The sequence below is a fragment of the Phaenicophaeus curvirostris genome, chromosome 4, assembly GCF_032191515.1.
Source record: "Phaenicophaeus curvirostris isolate KB17595 chromosome 4, BPBGC_Pcur_1.0, whole genome shotgun sequence".
Classification (NCBI taxonomy): Eukaryota; Metazoa; Chordata; class Aves; order Cuculiformes; family Cuculidae; genus Phaenicophaeus; species Phaenicophaeus curvirostris.
Genome location: NC_091395.1, coordinates 48,762,232 through 48,780,861, shown reverse-complemented (window position 1 = coordinate 48,780,861; position 18,630 = coordinate 48,762,232). Strand labels below are relative to the sequence as shown.

Below are 18,630 nucleotides of genomic sequence, written 5' to 3'. Positions count from 1 at the left end.
GAACAACCACTTGAAAAAACTCCAACTTAAAAATCTTTCCTGCCCATTCTCAATTTCATATCATTACCAACAGCACCTACAACAATTATGTGTGTGGAATAGTTACTGAAGAGTAGCATTTAGTCAATGCAGCATGTGGTAATCATAATAACTTGGCTTTTGTTGTTGTTGCTGTTTCTTTTTAATAAAGTTTTCCATTACATGATTTAGAATTCCAGAACTAGAACTTGTGTATGCACAGGACAGTGCAAGCCAACTGACACTGTTTAATTAAATCAAAATTAAAAAATTTTTTAAAAAATCAAATAAAGTCATGGGAACATATAAAAACCATCTACAACCCACATTTTCCAGCATAATAGGGAATAATCAATTTAAAAATTAAAGCTCTTGGCAAGAAAAAAAAATACCACTAGATTATTTGAGTATTTCAAGCCCAGGTACAAGACTTTTCACTGTTGAGAAAAAATCCCGTCACCTGCATTTTTAATAAGATCACATGGTGATATGAAGATTAAGTTTCTAAGGCTGTAACATACTGATGTGAAGGAACACAGAATCCCCTTTTTTTCCTTATGCAAATAAAGCTTTAGAAATATTAATCCAGGACACTATTCATAAAATAAAGGGGAAATCTACCCTTGATAAAAGCCCATACTAAAAATGATCCAGCAGATTGAGTTGCCTGTAATATCTCAAGCCTTGAATTCCAGACAAGAACAAGGCCAGAGCATCAAATTAGAAAATCTATTAAAGACCAAACCATTCCACAAGAACAGCTTCTCAAAACTTTCACATTTTGTGAAATGCAAACTTCATACCTAGAATCACCTTAATTTAAGAAAAGTAGATAAAAAAGCAGGATACCAGCAAAAACTTATCTTAAGAATAATCAGTCTGAGACAGGTACTATAATCAGAAACAGATTATGTACATACCAATTATGTCACAAAGTGCCCACAACCTTGAATACAGTTGCTTCTGGATTTACTTAAGATCCCAGAATAGATGCATATGGAAAATGGAAGTGATTTTTAGTTTCTGATAAAGTTAAAAATATTACAAACTTAGCTTTTATTGAAAATTAAATATATTAGCAAAAGCAAGATTTAAGAAATATTTTACAAATGATTTACATACAAGAAAGCTAGTATCAGACATATTCACAAATATGCAAACCTTTAATTACAAAAAGTACCTATTGGCAGCATGATGCTAACCTTGCCACTGCAGTGTGCTCCACTATTGATATGAGTAAGGCATAGAACTCACATTTGCATCAACTTAAAAAAGTTCAAATAAAACTTTAAGCTTTTAAATCCTGGATGCACAATCCCCAACACACACTCACTCTCCAAGATTTCTTCTAAGCTCTATAAACTAATTGTGTGCTCTGGAAGAACAGCCAGCTTGAAAAGCCCAGTAGAAATGTAACTGGTACTAGCATTTAGTTTTCAATTTCCTCTTAACATGTACAGGCCTAGGTATGTAAACCATATTCACAGTTTAGGTATTTTTAGACAGAAGTACCTTTTTTTTTGCATTTGTTCCTTAAAATTGGCTCTCAGTTCAGCATACAGTTCATAATGTCACCTGTTTTGTGATGCATACATTTACAAGATAACTTAAAAATCTGTGCCATATTCATGGTCAAGATAATTCAACAAGAGTAGTAATATCCAACAGTGACATTCAATACTATTTCAAATATTTGTGCAAACAGCAAAAGAACAGTTGTATGAGGCAAACATCTGCAAAACCTTTAATACCTCCTCAACGTTGTAAACTTGGACTGTCAGCCTTAAGTCCTGCACTTCCCACAGCTTTAAAAAGTCAGTGGCTAAAATTATCAAGTCTCAAAAAGGTTCTCTTCTACATAGTGCAAATTGTAATGTCGATAACATGAAAAACATATCTAGCTGGATTGACTTTGTGCAATCATCAGTGGTCTTCTCTCATAGTTGAAGAACGGGTGCATTCAAAGAACCACGTGGTTCAAGAAGTTGGAAGAGTGGGAAGGAGAGAGAAAAAAGCAGTTCCATTACACTTATCAAACCAGTGCTAGATGTGCAAAGGCAGCAAAAATTCCAGCTGCTACTACAACCAGAACAGAGTAACTTTTCAGGAAGACCCAGGCGGTTAGTCACTTGGACTGGTCTCTAGAAAAATATGTGAGTATATGTTGGATTTTTATCAGACGGTCTTTTAAAGACATCATGGAGAGAACTGACAGCTGATATCTGGGGTCTACTGGGAGAACAGCTAGAAGCCACCAACACCAAGCAGGACCATTGGGCATTGCCTAAAAGTAAAAGATAAGTTTGTTACCCATCACCAATATAGTATAGTTCACTAACACAAAGACATCAAAAGACAAAGTCATCAGTGACAAAAACTAGTTTAAAATTAGTATCAAAGTAGAGAATTCCAGATCCATGAGACTGGATCCTTTCCCCAGCTGAGAACACAAACTAAGCTTGATAAAGCAATTAGTTTTAAGACAACAAAGGAAGCTCATAGCTTCCTTGGGAAAAGGTGGCTAAATATAGGACAGTCACCTAGTAATAAACCTCCCTGACAAAAATGAAATCCATAAACTATCATGCTATTCTTAAGGCCTGAATATTCTTGAAGCCTAACATTTTCATTACAATTGTCTTTGCTATATTTGAAGGACTTTTATCACCCTTCAATTCCACTCCTTTCTTAATAAGCAGTCCTAGTCTGTCAAGAAAGTAATCAGTTTAAATTGATAAAACATACTATGCAACTTTTCCCTGTACTTTATTCAATTCCCTACACCAAGCCTTAGATGTCATGCCCAGAACCAGACAGAACATTCGTTAGCAGAGGTCCTATCACTGCAGAGAAGATTAATTACCTCAAATAACTTGCAAAAGTATTGCTGGTAGTGGTACTCTCCTGTATGGCATTTCCTGCCTTGCATCTGTATCACACAGTTGACATGTTTGTGTTTTATTATAAATCTCAGGTACATACCCACACTATTGCCATGCTACTTATCCTGGTTTTGAACACTTATTACTCTTTCCTAGTATGTTGTTTAAAATATATACATATAAAAATTAAAAAAATATATTTTAATTATTAAATTGTACTAAAAATCACTTCTGCATTCCTGCACTGGCCTCCACAGCATCTATATTCCTCCCAGATTAGTTAATATGGTATTATAAAAGTATGTAGCAGATGGATGAGGGACAGGTTCTCATAAGATCCCACTGCATATATAATTCTACTTTAAAAGCCAAATTTTACGTATTTGTCAATGTTCTTTTTCTCCATCTTCCACTCACTTAGCATCTCACTAACGTTTCATTAGTTGTTTATAACCACCACTGGAACAGATTGCTGCAGAGAGTTTAGGGAACACTTGTCAAACTCAGGCAACTGCAACAGTTTATGGCACTAGCTCAGAAAGGAGTCAAGCATTATTTGTGATTACCTCTTTGCCAAACGCTACTACCTGCACTTGTCACAGGGAAGAGAATACACTTTTTTTCTCATTTGAATTCAAACAGCTTCACACTAACCAACAGTTTAAAATGTTACTAAAAATTACTGTTCTCAGTTTACTAGTTTTATCTTCACAGCAGCATATCATCCTTTCCTGCAAAAACAGTTGAACAGTGACAGAATTACCTTATGTTGCTCATCATAAGAGAAAGATGCCTTCAAAGTTGGGAAAAAAACCCCCTTCATCTTTAGCAGTTACTAACATGGTTTTTATTTTTAGAAATAAGAACCTGTTCGTTGATAATAAATGATGTCTCACCTGTATATTTTCCTCCCTGTCAGGCATTGGCCCAAAGTGCTGAAGAATTTGAGTGCGAAACTTGTTTCTTAAGCTTTGAAACCAACTGCAGGCCTGATTGTAAACAAAATTGTGAAGTTCTCTCAATTTCTTTAGTTCTCCTTCATCAGAAACCTACAGGAGGAATGTTATGAAAATATCATTAGAGATAAAGACACAATTAAGTTGTTAAAGCTAAAATTAAAAAAAATCCAATTTCAACTATGTTTACATACATTTCTTGCGTTCTCCTAAACTGATCGCTAATGACTGAATAGTAAAGAAGAGTCATGACAGCTTAAAAAATTACAGTTTCAAACTGTTGTTCAAACAATACCACAGTATTTCTTTGTTGCTTTATAATAATAAAAAATTAAGCTAGGTTTCATTTCTTTAATCTGCTAACACTGAATCTTCCAGTGGTCTAGGGATCCAAAATTTTGAAAGAAAGCTCTCGAGAACAAATAAAGCAAAAACCTTGAGATACTAAGTATTTATACAGCATTCTGGATACCTTAACATCTTCCAAATATTCAATGTCTGCAGTGCAATAACCATCTTTCATCCCTCTCCGTAAAACTCTAAATCTCTTTCCACCAACTGTATCAACAACAGACCGCCCATCAGGTAGAAAATGAACGTTCCTAATTTGCAGCATGCATCCATAATCTGCAAAACTAGAAAAGAGACCCTGTCAGTAATGGAATTACAAACTTCTGAAAGGACACTTTTTATAATTATTCAAAAAAAAACCAACATGAGAAGCTCAGAATTAAGATGTATACCTACCCATTTTGAGAATCACTTATACACATCCCAAACTGTTTAGTCCCAGTTTCCATACTTCTGCGAATCATTAGTCGGTATCTTGGCTCAAAGACGTGTAGAGGGCAAGGCACAGTGGGATATGCCATAGTGCAAACAAACATTGGAACATTCTTGGTCAAGCTTCAAGAGAACATCAAAAGAAATACATGGCTTAAAAACCTAATCACGGAACTATGCCAAGACAATACATTTTTTTCAGTAAATTTGCTATATTTGAAATCATAAAGCACTTCTTTCAAAGTTTAATAGTAAGCACATTGTAACAGTTGCATAAACAATAAAGCCATACTAATAACAGTGATTATACACCGATTTGAACACATACTGGACAGTAAACTTCATAGTTATCTAATTAGTGAGTACGCAGTCAGTTATCAAGGGCTTTGTTTTGGGGACAGGGGTGTTAGGGTTTTTTTCCCCTCTTTATGTTTTAGTTTCAGCCATAGAAGCCATTATGCTCTCAGAGTCACAGTTTTCATGAAACTAAAAAGATGTAGCACTAACTACACAGTAACTAGGTCACCATTTATATTAATTTCACTGATGACCTCCAGATCACAAGATGCAAAGCAGGGTATAATTTTTACTTTGCGATATGCTTCAGCAAGCCTAAGTGAAAAACAAAGTATTTTTTCCATGCTATTTTATCAAGTATGAATAGCTGATAGTTGATACAAACAACTTAGCATTAAAACATTACCAAGCAGATAATTTTAACACCTTCCAGACAATAAAACACAATTCTAATGTATGGATTCTGTTATGTAAGTTGCATGAGCTATGGTTTTAAATAGTTTTCCAACATTCATATCTACAATACGTGATGCTTTGTATATCTGAGGAACCCTAGTGCACTAGAGACAACAAGATTACAAAAAAATCCTAACAATTTCTTTTTCATTGCATCTATCTATATATGACTGTCTACCACAAACTGCTCTGTATTTGAGACTCTGCAGCCAACTCAAGAGGACAAGTCCATCCATTGTAGCAAAGCCAAAACTGAAAGTCCACCACAGTGCACACAAAGAGAAATAGAAGGACCAATGTGTTTTGTAGAGGGTTTAGAAGTCTCAGACTGCTATTATCAAAGTGTGAATTTTTAAAATTTCCACAGTAGTTAGAAAACGGCTTATTTTCTGACATACACATTTAAGACACCAAATTAATGTCTTTATACTCCCACTCGCACCCACAATATGCCATTATTAATAATCACAAAAATGATAGAACATTTCTAGAAAGTACTTCCATTTTCAAAGCTTACTTTGAGTGCTCGGCGGTTTCTTCAGCATGAATTCTTTTTCTCTCGTATAATTCATCAGACAAATATTTCATTATTAATTCCTCCAGTAGTACTGTGATGCTGTATTTTCTGCTTGCAAGGTACTGTAAGCAATTTTAAAAAATAAATTAGTGTTTCTTTTCATTTATAGTAATAAAAGCCTTGAGAAAATGCATCTTTTATTTAAAAACATTATATACAAAATGTGTCATAAATTAAAGCCATGAAAGAACTTCAGAGCTCTAAGTTTGTTTCATTACTCAACACCTACAGTTACACTAGTAATTGAAAATGAGATTCTCCATAATAGTTCTTAGTGTCTGACAACCTCAGCATGTAGCTCTGTTTATAGATCTATGCCTAACGGAGACAGAACAGCTATACAAAATAAGGAAAGTGCACAGAAATCACAGAGGTTTTACCAAATAGTAACTAAAGTTTACAAACACTCAGGATTGAATTACACCAATAGGTGGTCACAGAAACGCAAAACATCTAAGACCCTGAGACAAATCTAATCAACTTGTACTGATAAAGTTTGCCTCAAGTTTTTCCTTTCTAGCAGCAATCCACAACCTAAGCAAATCCAAGTTGTTGGGTTTAAGTGAAACAGCCTTTAAAATCATACAATACTTGTACTAGTGAGCTCCACTGAGAAACAGTACCTCTTTCAAACTCTCCTTACAGAGTGGACACTGAGGTGCATGGTCTAAGCATCGTTCCAAGCAGCCTTTGCAGAAAGTATGTCCACAAGGGGTTGTCACTGGCTCAAAGAATAGCCTGAAACAAAATTATTAAAAGTTAGATACCATGGCAAATATATGCTTTGCTAAAAAAAGTCAGTGACCTCTCTTTTTTTAAGACTAGTTCTACCATAATAAAGCAGAGAAAACTAATTCCATGTCTCCCTATTCCAATTTTCCCCCTATACTGCAGTTTGCTTCCATTTACCTCCACACAACTGATTTTCTGTGTTTCTGCGTTCAATACATTTCTGTGTTTTCTCATGATTCTGGACTCATTTCAACACTCTAAATATCTAAACATTTCTCCCAATGCACAAGGATTTTGGTCTCACTATATAGGAATTCAGAATATGTAACATTAAGTGATTCTTTGAGGACCTAAGCTGCTTTACTAGCAGTATTACACACTAATAATGTAACTATGGAGTTTAGTATGTTTATTTCTGAAAGTTGAGACAAGTCAGTAAGAGCTTTCAAATACATCAGCTAGACTGAAGCATACTAGCATTCTGAAGCATGGGGTTCACAGGCAATACTTCTAAGCATTAGCCTGTACAAAAGAATAAGTTAAATAGTTGCACTGACTGAAACAAAACCCAAACCCTAGCAATTAACCACAAAAGATCCTGTCCTTTTTAGGTTACCAGTTAACACCACCAAGTTTAATTTAAAAGGCAGCTTGATTAAAATAATGCTGTATTATGTAGCACTACAGCATGTGACACACTTAAATAAGCATTTAACTGCAGGGACAGATGAAGGCTGAAAATCAACCTGATATCTGAACTCATCACAACCTTTAAGTACCCAATTTATATGGGTAACAGGTATATCACCAAGCATCTGTAACAGAAATACTGTATTAAGGAGGAAGTCTTACCTCATACATAGAGAGCACTCAAAATCTGATACGTCAATCAAATCCCCTGGAATTGTTCCAAAAGCCAGTGTCACGTCCCTTTTTGTACTTTCTAAGGAAAAGCAAGACAAAATACTCCTTCAAAGAAAGGCACTACAGAGTATATACTTTAAATTTTAAAGTAAGTGTCTGCTTACCTCCTTGCTTTTTGTGTTTGTTTCTTCCATCTTCACATGTAACTGTATCCTGTTCAGAAAACGAAAGCTTTCTTTTCAACAAAGCACCTTTCTCTTGGCCAGAGAGAAGGGGTTCAGAAGACACTCTCTTTAAGCCATCTTCCTTGGCAAGGTCTTCTGTTGAATTAAGAGCATGGGCAGACTGTGCACGATTTAAGCTTCCACTGACAGGCTCCAGTATCTCTGATCCTCCTAAACTCTATAACAGTAAGATGAACTAAACTGTACTTAAAGAGTAACACAAATCTAAGTATCCAAAACGTGAACACGCAAAGATGTATAAGCCAAACTAATACACACAGCTAGTTCATTAGTTAACTAGAAGAATTTGATAAGTCAAGACAACATTCAGATTTGCTTAGCATTAACAATTTAAAAATCTTCATCTGCAAAGAGAAGCAAAACTCTTTGTCTCTATTTTGAAGTCACTAATGTCAAATCGTAATACCTCCCAATAAGCAGTTCACTGGAATGAACAGTCTAACACTCCAAATGAAAATACATTACTCAAACCACAGTTCTTTTCTTCCAACTTCGCCAATTATAGAAAGTAAATATGACAAAAAAAAAAAAGCTATTGGAACATCTGGTATTTGCATATAAGCCAACGGGAAGTTATCCTATAGATTTTGTTACCTGCTCAGGACAAAGCTGTAAGTTGCAGTAAGACTCAGTCACCTCAGAACCAAGTATAAAAGCTTTATTTCGAATATACGCTGAATTCCAAGCAGATTCTTTCAGACTCTCTCCCAACTTCTCTGGTGACAGCACATCACGCAAGGTCTAGAAAACAAACAGCTAAATGTTCATAATAATAAAGCTACGTCTAGGTCCTTTTTCATAAAATGGCATAACAAAAATAACAATTTAATCTATATGAAGTTATCCTCACAATTAGAGCTTTATTTAAGCAGTAGCTGAGAAGGAAAAGTTGAGAATAAGCAGAAACCTACATACTTATATTACTAAAAAAAACATCTGTACCTAGAAATCCTTTCTACTACAGTGAGCAAGCTCTTTGAACAGTTAGGGATTATCAATTCATTACTGTGCAGCCTTTTCAATGTAAATTTTTGTTATCAAAGAAAACTTGTGCTCTGGGCACAAAAGAGTTCAACTTAGAATATTTAACTGGCTGCCTGCTTTCCAGTTTTTCAGATTCTCATCTAGTAACTTCAAAGCATAAGCATTCTGAAATGCGTACTTAGTACATCAGGACTATCTCTCCAACATAGCATGATATATCTTGAAAGGAACTTGTCTGCCACCTCAACCTTCTTTGTATGCACTGAAGAATTTTATATGCTCAAAGACTACCATAGGGGAAAGAACTGAGTCAGAGACAGCAATCCAGTTTAATAAATAAAATTACCCTTTCTACTTCTAGCTTGGCTGGAAGAAAATCCTCATCAAGGGCTAAGCACTGTAGAAACAGTTGTAAGGCATCACCTACAAAGCCAGAGTCTTGCAGCACTTTTCCCTTCCGGAAGTAGACCTGAAAAACAGGTACCATGAAGAGGACATTGCTAGAGATCATGTACAATGTAGCACTCATAGCCATTACAACAAGAGTTAGAATTAGAAGGATCCATGACAAAGAACGTAGCTCTGCAAGAAACTTCATCTGTACACAGTGTGCATGATGCATATGCCTTTGTCTAACACACATCTCCTACATGTTTTAAAAGAGTCTGTGGGATAGGCTGGCATTAGTGTCCTCCCAGTTATTCGTTTGGGCTTAAAATGAAGAGTTAAAAACATAAATAGTGCTAAATTCACAGAAGACCTTAATTTCCCCTTTCTGCAGAAGGGAAGAAAGGGAACACGTAGTGCAGATTACATAACTTCATGCAACAGCTTACAAGGCACTCTTTTGGCCCTCTAGTTCAGGAAAAGCCTTATCGTTCCACTCTGCAGAACAATAACTACAAAAAACCCACAATCCACACAACTATATACCCCTCACATTCATCTTAATCCATATTCTTAACACGAAACAATGCTCTACTGGAATTATTTTCTCCATCTATATTTTGTTCTTAAACACTAGGACAGCAGCTAGGGAAAGAAAAAAAAAATCTGTTTGCTATAAAGGAGAGAAAAGGCTACTGAATTTTGCTGAACCTACCTATAACTATATGACATTGGAACTTGAAGCCTCTTACCCAATTTATCTCAATTTTAAAAATTTGCATTTGCAGTAACATAAGTTGGTTAAAAACAACAGCTATCTAACGAAAGTTGGATAGAACTACAAAATCTAGTTGCATGTGAGATTTTTGGATAATGGGCCAGAAAACTAAATTTAGAAAAAAAAACCCAAACAAAAAGACCCAGAGTACCATTTCTATGGAATAACTGTAAGTGTTAACAGTACAGTCTGTTAAACAAGGCTGTCAGATGAGGGCATGTATCATCTTTGATGGATTTAGTCAATTTCATTAAGATGTATCCTGAAGAAATAAAGAAAGCATGCTAATCCTTCTCTTACAGAGTTTATTTTCCTACAGAGACAAGGAGGAATCCATTAAAACAAGCTCAGTTAAGCAAAGTGAGGTTTCTTTGCAAACGTATAGTAAAAAGTAGACAGTGCTACCAATGCTGAGAGGTGAAAAGTAGGATGCTCTCTGAATTTGCAAAAGCCATGGAACTGATGAACACAGGAGAGACCAAGACAGCAGCAGTTATCTCCCCTTGTGAAAAAAGATATTGCTGCTCTTGCTCTGCTCAGAGTTTAGACAGTGCTGCAATGTACAGTATCTTACAGATCTGAAGGCCAGTGACTCCTCACTGCCTGTGCTATTTGCAAAGCTCAGTTCTCACTGAGTTTCTCCAAGCTTTTCAAAGAAAAACTTCCCAAGATAAAACAGCAAAGAGTCCTTGTCCTAATAAAAATTAAAAAATAAACAGAACAATCCCCAGCCCTCAGCTGTTACAGGTTACATCACCCTGAACTATCTCAACTCCAAGTATTGGAGCCACTAAAAATGGCCTCAAACACGTTTACATTTTTTAGCTAATACCATTACAAAATAATTTATGGATTGTGCCAAGTATTTTTTCACTCTTTGGTAGCATTTGGAAAAGAAAACAGTGTCGTCCTACTTATATAGCAAACTTTTACCAATAAAACTCAAAAACTATGAGAGAAATGTGAGCTTAACAGAGCCAAGAATTCTAGTCCTGACAGGCAACAGTACTCCCTCATCTCATGTGATATTCTCAAGGAACAGATAATGCTTAAAACGCTCTGACTTTGGGAAACACAATCAAGGTATGAACACTTCAAGGAAGCACAGAGCTTTAAATGGACTAACTTCTACATAGCATAAGAAATTTTCTCACTCAATTACATCAACCTACCAAATATACAGGCCTTGGAAGTCCTGCTATCAAGCAATTAAAACTGGCTGTACAATTTCAGCCAACCGTCCAGTCAAATAACATTAAGCTGAAGTTGAGTTCGCAAATACTTAAAAGAGAACACACAGAAGTGTTCTTAAAAAGGAGTAAATCAATAACAAGTAACTATAGACAGCACAGAAGTAATTTCATAGTACTTTCCAAGAAGTCAGTGCTACTGCACTTGATCCTTCATCCAAAGATACCATCTCAGGTTGCGATATGAAATAAAAATACCTGAAGTTTTTGATGAAGGCTAAATTAACAGTTCCAAGTAGATTCATGAATCAGCTCTAACGTGCTGTACTCATCAGTAGCCTGTCTATATAGGTAACTATCTTAAGATACCTTTTAGCATTTTACATATCTTACAAGATAATGTTTAAGGCAGCTGACCTAGGTTCTTAACTTGATGCAAATATAATTAAGGTTTCAGTAATTTTATAGATAAACATACATTTTGAAAAAAATGAAGAGTTCACATCAACTTACCTCTGGCCAGTTTGGCATTTTAGAAATTACAAAATTTAGATCTTCTATGGCTGTTTTATATTCTTGGAGGCCAATATATGACTCGGCTCTGTAAATTCTTAGCATCAAGTCACTGGGATCTGAAGACAAAAATTAAAGCAACATTTTTAATAATTACGAAATTTTAACGTTTTAATTAGGTATTCATATAGGATATGTCATAACCACACTTTTTTTCACCATATTTTCAAAATTACCGGAGTACATTCTCCCCAACCTCCCGGTATTTGAGTAATAAACGTGGCAGTAATTCCAGGCTCATGTCTTTCAAGTTAAAGATCAAACTCTAACTTATCTTGGAGCAGCAAGAAAACGTATTTTAAAAGATCTAACTCTGAGGCTGACAGAATGAAGTATTGCTCAGTACAGCTGCGACAACAAAAATTGAGGACTAAGTAGGTTTTAGCTCTACAGTACACCCATTCAAAAAAATCACAGAAATCTGGGAATTTACCATATTATGTATTAAAAAGTCTAAGCATTACAAAGTTTGCTTTCAAATGTTCACGTTTTTCTTTAGACTCCTTTGGTTTTATAATGTTCAACCCTTTCCAACTATGGCTGGAAATACAGATACCACTTTCACAATGGTATCCATCTGGTAAATACCAGAAGTAGACTTCATCACTATGTGGTCTGAAAAGAGACAGCCAATACCAGAAAGCCTTTCACACTAGCTGGCAGCCCTGTTGCAATGATTTATACCAGTAAAACCTCTGCAACAAGAATGCCTTGGTTTGCGTTCAACACACACAAGTTCCCATGTCCAACATGCAGCATTTTGCACTTTTACTAAAGCAACCTCTAAATAGGAAGCACATCCATTTCTGTGCCACTAAAACTATTATTTTCATAGCACAACTAACTGCAGTTGTTGCTTGGAAAAATGGCAGCACGCTGCTTTGTTCTTGATTTATATATTTTTTTTAAATACACTTGTGTTTTTCACTGAATGCAATAGAAAAGTCAAACATAGGTCTACTGTGAACAATACTAAAATGACACAGTTCTTTAATTTTGTTTCAGCAAAATTTTTTTGGGAGGGGATCATTTCAATTTGATAGTCTATCTTAGTCTATTTGAAATGTCTAGTTTAAATCTTCATCATTTCCAACATTAGCTTATTTTACATTTAAAAGCCAGACAGGTCAATGTTCCCACATACACTGACACGTTGCTTTGTAGACTCGCAATGCTATGTACAAAATGAAAGGGTTGAGAGAATGAAAACAGATTATTTCAAAGCTGAAACTAAAGCACTGTCTTTGGAGTTGACAGTTTCCCTCCAAATACAAATTTTACCAAACCATGTATTGTATTTTAGATATAATAAAATGTTTGTATTGACAGAAGACTGGACAATTGTCTACATCTAATTTACAGAGGAACTCTCAAGCCTGCTTTCCCGTGGCTTAGTGTTTTGTGACTGTTACAGTCCACTAAGGTGTGAGCTCAGACCAAACTGAAAGTAATTTTTTTTTTTTATTTGACTCTTTGGTGTCCAGCAGAGTTAGTACCAATCCAAATAATTTTCTTCCGAGATCGCATTAAGTACAGATCTTTGCTCTCTCATAAGCTACCTATTTTACCACAACCAGAGGGAGCTTATCTTTTCCCATGCAGAAGATGACCTGAGGAACGCCTGAGCCTTCCTTTCCAGGGGGAAGATGACAGGTAGTTTCAAAATAGCAGGTCGAGGGAGCTGATTCTGCCCCTCTATTCCTCTCCTTTGAGACCTCATCTGGAGTATTGTGTCCAGTTCTGGAATCCTCAGCATAAGGATATGGACCTGTTGGAATGGGTGCAGAGCAGGGCTACAAAGATGATCAGAGGGATGGAGCATCTCCCATACAAGGACAGGCTGAGAGAGCTGGGCTTGCTTGGCCTGGAGAAGAGAAGGCTCTTAGAGCGACCTTCTAGTACCTGAAAGAGCTACAAGAAAACTGGGGAGGGACTGCTTACAAAGGCATGTAATGATAGGACATCGGGGAATGGCTATAAATTGAAGATGGCAATATTTAGACTAGACATAAGGAAGAATTTATTCATCATGAGGGTGGTGAGACCCTGGCGCAGGTTGCCCAGGGAAGCTGTGGCTGCCCCACCCCTGGAGCTGTTCAAGGCCAGGCTGCAGGGGGCCTTGGGCAGCCTGCTCTAGCGGGATGTGTCCCAGTCCCAGGGAGGCTGACACTAGATGATCTTTAAGTTCCCTTCCAATCCAAACTTTCTATGATTCTATGAAAATAAAAATGAGTTCAAGTCTACAGCAGGTGGACATTTTCTCCATTTCTTTTTCAAAGAGAAAAACATGGTTCCAATTGAACTGGTACAAAACCAAGGATCCTGGACCTCAAGACCGTCGAACACACAAAGACTGACAATGATGATCAATATATAAAGCAAACTGGGTCTAAACATTTGCAAGACAAAATTATCACAATTTATGTGTTCAATTCTGCACAATAATTTATTTTCTAGTCCTCATAATTGTGAAAAATCTCATTTTGAAATGCTGCGGCATGTATTTCAATGTTTGCCACCTAAGCAGAGGACACAAATCCTTAGACAAAAGACTAAAGAGGGCAGAAACACAATTTGTGCTAGAATTTTCAATTTCAGTAGCCCAATGCATCGTAAACTCAGAAAACACTTCTAACACAGCCAAAGATAAATGATCTTCATAAAAAAAGACATCAAGTACTTTAAGGGCAGAACTGTGCCTAACAGTTATTGTTGCGTTAGTAAGAAAGCATACAAAAAGAAAGTACGTGCAAACCCCAACTCGCTAGGAGTTCTTTTTTCATACAATTTCCAAAGTATCTGCTCCTCGCTAGTGCCAACATAAGCATACTAAAAGGATCATCTCTGGTCTGATCCTGCATGCTTTTTGTAGGATTCTTACAAATTCTTCAAAATAAAAAGACATGTACATCACAACCAATATGCAGAAAAACTTTAGGACACGGTATTTATTAATATACCACTGTAATCTCAAACCAAGGATCGAGGGTTGGAGCACATAATCCATGAGAAAAGGCTGAGAGAACTAGGGTTGTTCAGCAGAAAACAATTCTCAAGGCCTTAGGAGAACCCAACAGCCCTCCAGAAGCCAAGAGGAGGAGGCTATGTAGAATGCACTGAAGTGCATGGGGGAAAATAAGAGATAACAGTTATAAACTGGAAGAAGAGCAGTTATAACACAAAATAAAGAGATTTTTTTTTTCACTATGAGGATAATTAACCTTTGAGCAGGTTGACCAGAGAGGTTGTAGAATCTTCATCCTTGTAGGTTTCCATGATCCAGTTGGACAAAACCTTAAGTGAACTGCTCTGATCTCAGTGTTGATTCTGCCTTGAACAGGAGATTGATTGGTCAAGCAACTTCCCAAGGCACACTCCAGCAGGAATGAGTCTGTGATTCAGACCAAACTCAAACAGCCTGTTAGCTGTGTGTTTCAAGATGCTCGACTAAAGACAAGCTGCACTTGCATTTTAATCCAACAGATTTCCCCTAACTCTCCTGTTTTTCAAAAGCCACTTCTGCACCATGGCAAATAGCTCTCTTTCAGATGTTTCAAGAAATGTAAGAAAGTTATGAAAAGATGCCTTTCGAGTAAAGGTTTAGTGCCAATGCCTCATTTAGGAGTCAGATTTATGTCTACCACAACTTTTTAACACCCTATCTGCACTAAAAAGAAACAGAGATGAACTAACAAAGAGGAAGCACTGAAATAGAACATGAATTACTTTAAATATAAATACATTCCTTATGCTACAACTTTTCCACCTTGAAGTGTTTTCAAGAATTCATGTTCTGGAGGAAGACAGTAAGTGTACCAGCAGCTATTACTTAATTCTCTGTTGGTCTGAAATCACCTTCAATTTGTAGTTGCGAGCTCTGAATTGACATTTAATGAATGCCTGCATTCTGATTTGTTAAGTTCTTCAGTGTCTTCACCAGAATGCTTGAAATATACCTGGAATATTGATAAGTTCTCAGGACTGGAGACACAGGAAGTAGTTGTACAAAGGATCTTACAAACTTAGCTTCTACTGCTTAATTCTAGGACATGTACTGAATTTGAATAACAGAACTGTGGATAAGCATCACAGCTGATAACTATCCTAAAATTTCAAAGCCAAAATTAGAGACATAGCACCACAAAAAAAGGAATCAAAATTCTTTCCCTACAGACATCTAAATGGGATTACTACATTCATAAAAGAAAGTTAAACTAGAGTCTGTAGAATTAAGTTTTCTCTTTTATTCTTTCAAAACAACCTTGAAACATAAAACAGGATGCCTATAAACATTTGCGGTCAGTAACGGGTTCACCAGTTTGTATCTTGAAAGCCATAAAGTTTTGATTCAGTTTCTTTACGGCCGGTATGGTTCAGAACACAAAAAAGAAATAGTCTGTTTCTTACAGTTCCAAGATATAAAATAGAACAGCCACTTTCTCAGGTCACACCTATCCTATATTCTACATTTTGGAAACACCCTAATAAATAAAGAGGAATTGGAGGCCACAACAACCTCTTTAAATTAAGATTGTCAAAAGATATATAAAATGCATGTGACATTTAATTACACCTACGATGAAAATAGTTCATTCCAGAACTAGATCTAACATATCTCCCCAGAACAGATTGGAGGGATTAGACTTATGCAACCTTTTGGGTTTTTTTCTCTGCTCCAGACAACTGTAGGAACGTAACGCACTTAATGCGTAAAAATATCAATTCCCCAATTTCTGAACAGAAACAAAACGGCACAAAGATGCAAGCCCAGAGGTCAGCGGGTGTTAAGATCCAGAGTCGAATAAAAACAACAAAGGCATCTACCACAGGGTCCATCTAGGTGTGTCGATCGTACAAATCAGACTCCCCCCATCAAGACTAAACTCTGCGGAACTCTCAGGCGCTCACGGCACCAGAAGCACCGCTCGCCCTCGGCACAGGCTGGGCTCAAAGCGTGCCCGCACCTCCCGTCTCGCACCCTCTCTCCACACTGTTATTACAAAACTTCAACCACACCCACCCATGATGTCACCGCCATTACACAACCTGTCCCCCTCCGTGCCCGTCAGCTTATGCAACTGGGCCCGGCCTGCTGGGAATTGTCTCGGTGACACTTGAGACCGCGAAAACGGGTTCCCGTCGGGAAGCGAGGTTTGGCAGAGCAAGGGAATTCCTCCGGTCCACGCGCGGCGACAGCCGAGCACGAACCACAACAAAGCTCGCCAACTCTTCCGTAAACAAGTCCCGCCGAGGCGCGTGCGGGAGAGGGGCCGGGCGCTCCCTCACGGCCCCGGGGCGCGCCCCGCCAGCAGCCACGCGTCCCCTCGGCCAACCCCATTAAACGTCGGCTCCGCTTTCTCGCTCCCTCTCGCCGCCCCCCCCCCGCGGCTTTCCCCACCGGGACTGGGGCCTCGGGGCGCTCCCCGCCCTCCTCACCTGCTCGCAGAGCCTGTCCCGCGGCGCCCAGCGCCTCTCGGAAGCGCCCCTGCGCCAGCAGCTCCTCCAGCCGCCGGCCGGTCCTGGCCCTCTGGCACTCGCCCGGGAACCACTTCTCGGCCAGCTGGCTGAGCACGACGCTGGTGCGGAGCGGGGCCGCGCCCCCCGCCGCGGGCAGCAGCCGGTCCCGGCAGCGGCGGCAGCGGGCGCGCAGGTCCCCGCGCAGGCAGCGGCGGCAGTAGGTGTGCCCGCACGGCACCGTCACCGGCTCGCCCAGGAACCGCCCGCAGCCGCAGCAGCGCAGCGGCGCCTCGGCCCCGCGCTCGCGGCCCGGGCCGTGCCGCAGCCGGTAGTTCAGCACCAGGCACTCCACGAGCGAGCCGAGGCGCTGCGGCCCGCCGAGCGGCGCCAGGCACAGCGACGCCACGGACGCGCCCGCCGCCTCCTTCAGGCGGCTCCCGGGCACCGGCGGCGCCCGCTCCGCGTCCGCTTCCTCGCCCGAGCTCCCGCTGCCGCCCGGCGACGCGTCCGAGCCCGCGGCGGCGGGAGAGAACGCCATCGGCTGCCCGGCGAGGGGGGGGGGGGTGGGGGGTGTGGCGCTCCCGCTGCGGCCGCCGGGCTCGGCTGGGCGCTGAGGCACTGGCGGCGCGGGGCGGAGGAGGAGGCGGAGGAGGAAGCGCGGCGCCCCGGCGGGCGGGTGGAGGGAGACAGTCACGTGCGCGCCTCCGCGCGCGCGGCACGGGGCCGCGATCCCGCCTCCTCCCCGCCCTGCCAGGCGGCGGTGCCGGGGCGGCGGCGGCGGCGGCGCGCGCGCCCTCCCTTTCAAACCTCTCCGCCGCTCGCGCACACGCGCGCGCTCGGCCCCGCCCCGGCTCTTTACATAAAGCGGCGGCGTCAGGTGACGGCCGGGCCCGGCGGCCATTGGCGGCGCGGGGCGAGGCGGGGGCGGTGCCTCCTCCAGGGAAGGAGGTTACAAAACAGCGCCCCACGCGCACGCCGCCCGGGCCGGGGTTGGGGGGGAAGGGAGGCGGGGCTGGCGCCGGGCGGCCGGGCTGTGAGTCACTGGGGGGGCGGGCTGAGGGTTGGTGGGGGGGGGGGAATCCTCTCTGCTCCTCCGGGCCCGTCCTGGGAGCGCGATCCGCCTCGTCCCCTCCATCCCCCTCGTCCCCTCCATCCCGGGGCGGAGGGAGGACGCGGCGGGGCCCAGGGAAGAGGGGTGGGCTCCCAGGAGAGGGGATGCTCGTCTCGGGCTGGCCCCCCCCCGCGCTAGCTTTCTAATGGAGGGAAGGATAAAAGTGACGAGAGTAGGTAAAAGCTCCTTGTGCTTGGGGTTTGTGCTGTTTCTCGCTCTTTTCTTGGCTGCCTCCAGCCCTGGGCGCCCGCGGGAGGGGATCCGGCGCTTTCGTTGCGGGGAGCGGCTGTTCCCGAGCCGCTGATGCATAAACTTTTGATATTTCACCAGTGTTACTGTT

At 40.3% G+C, this 18,630-nt stretch overlaps 1 protein-coding gene across 1 annotated transcript; it reads right to left on the bottom strand.

Annotated features, from left to right (window-relative positions):
* Window positions 1-214: 214 nt before the first annotated feature.
* On the bottom strand, window positions 215-17,820 carry LONRF1 (LON peptidase N-terminal domain and ring finger 1). Its single transcript, XM_069856025.1, has 12 exons — window positions 17,159-17,820; window positions 11,663-11,781; window positions 9,141-9,263; window positions 8,405-8,551; window positions 7,730-7,967; window positions 7,554-7,644; window positions 6,593-6,707; window positions 5,910-6,031; window positions 4,604-4,762; window positions 4,329-4,491; window positions 3,797-3,949; window positions 215-2,302 (listed from the first exon to the last, which is right to left on the bottom strand). The coding sequence occupies exons 1-12, from the start codon at window positions 17,715-17,717 to the stop codon at window positions 2,144-2,146; spliced, it is 2,148 nt and encodes a 715-aa protein (XP_069712126.1). The 5' UTR covers window positions 17,718-17,820; the 3' UTR covers window positions 215-2,143.
* Window positions 17,821-18,630: the final 810 nt, after the last annotated feature.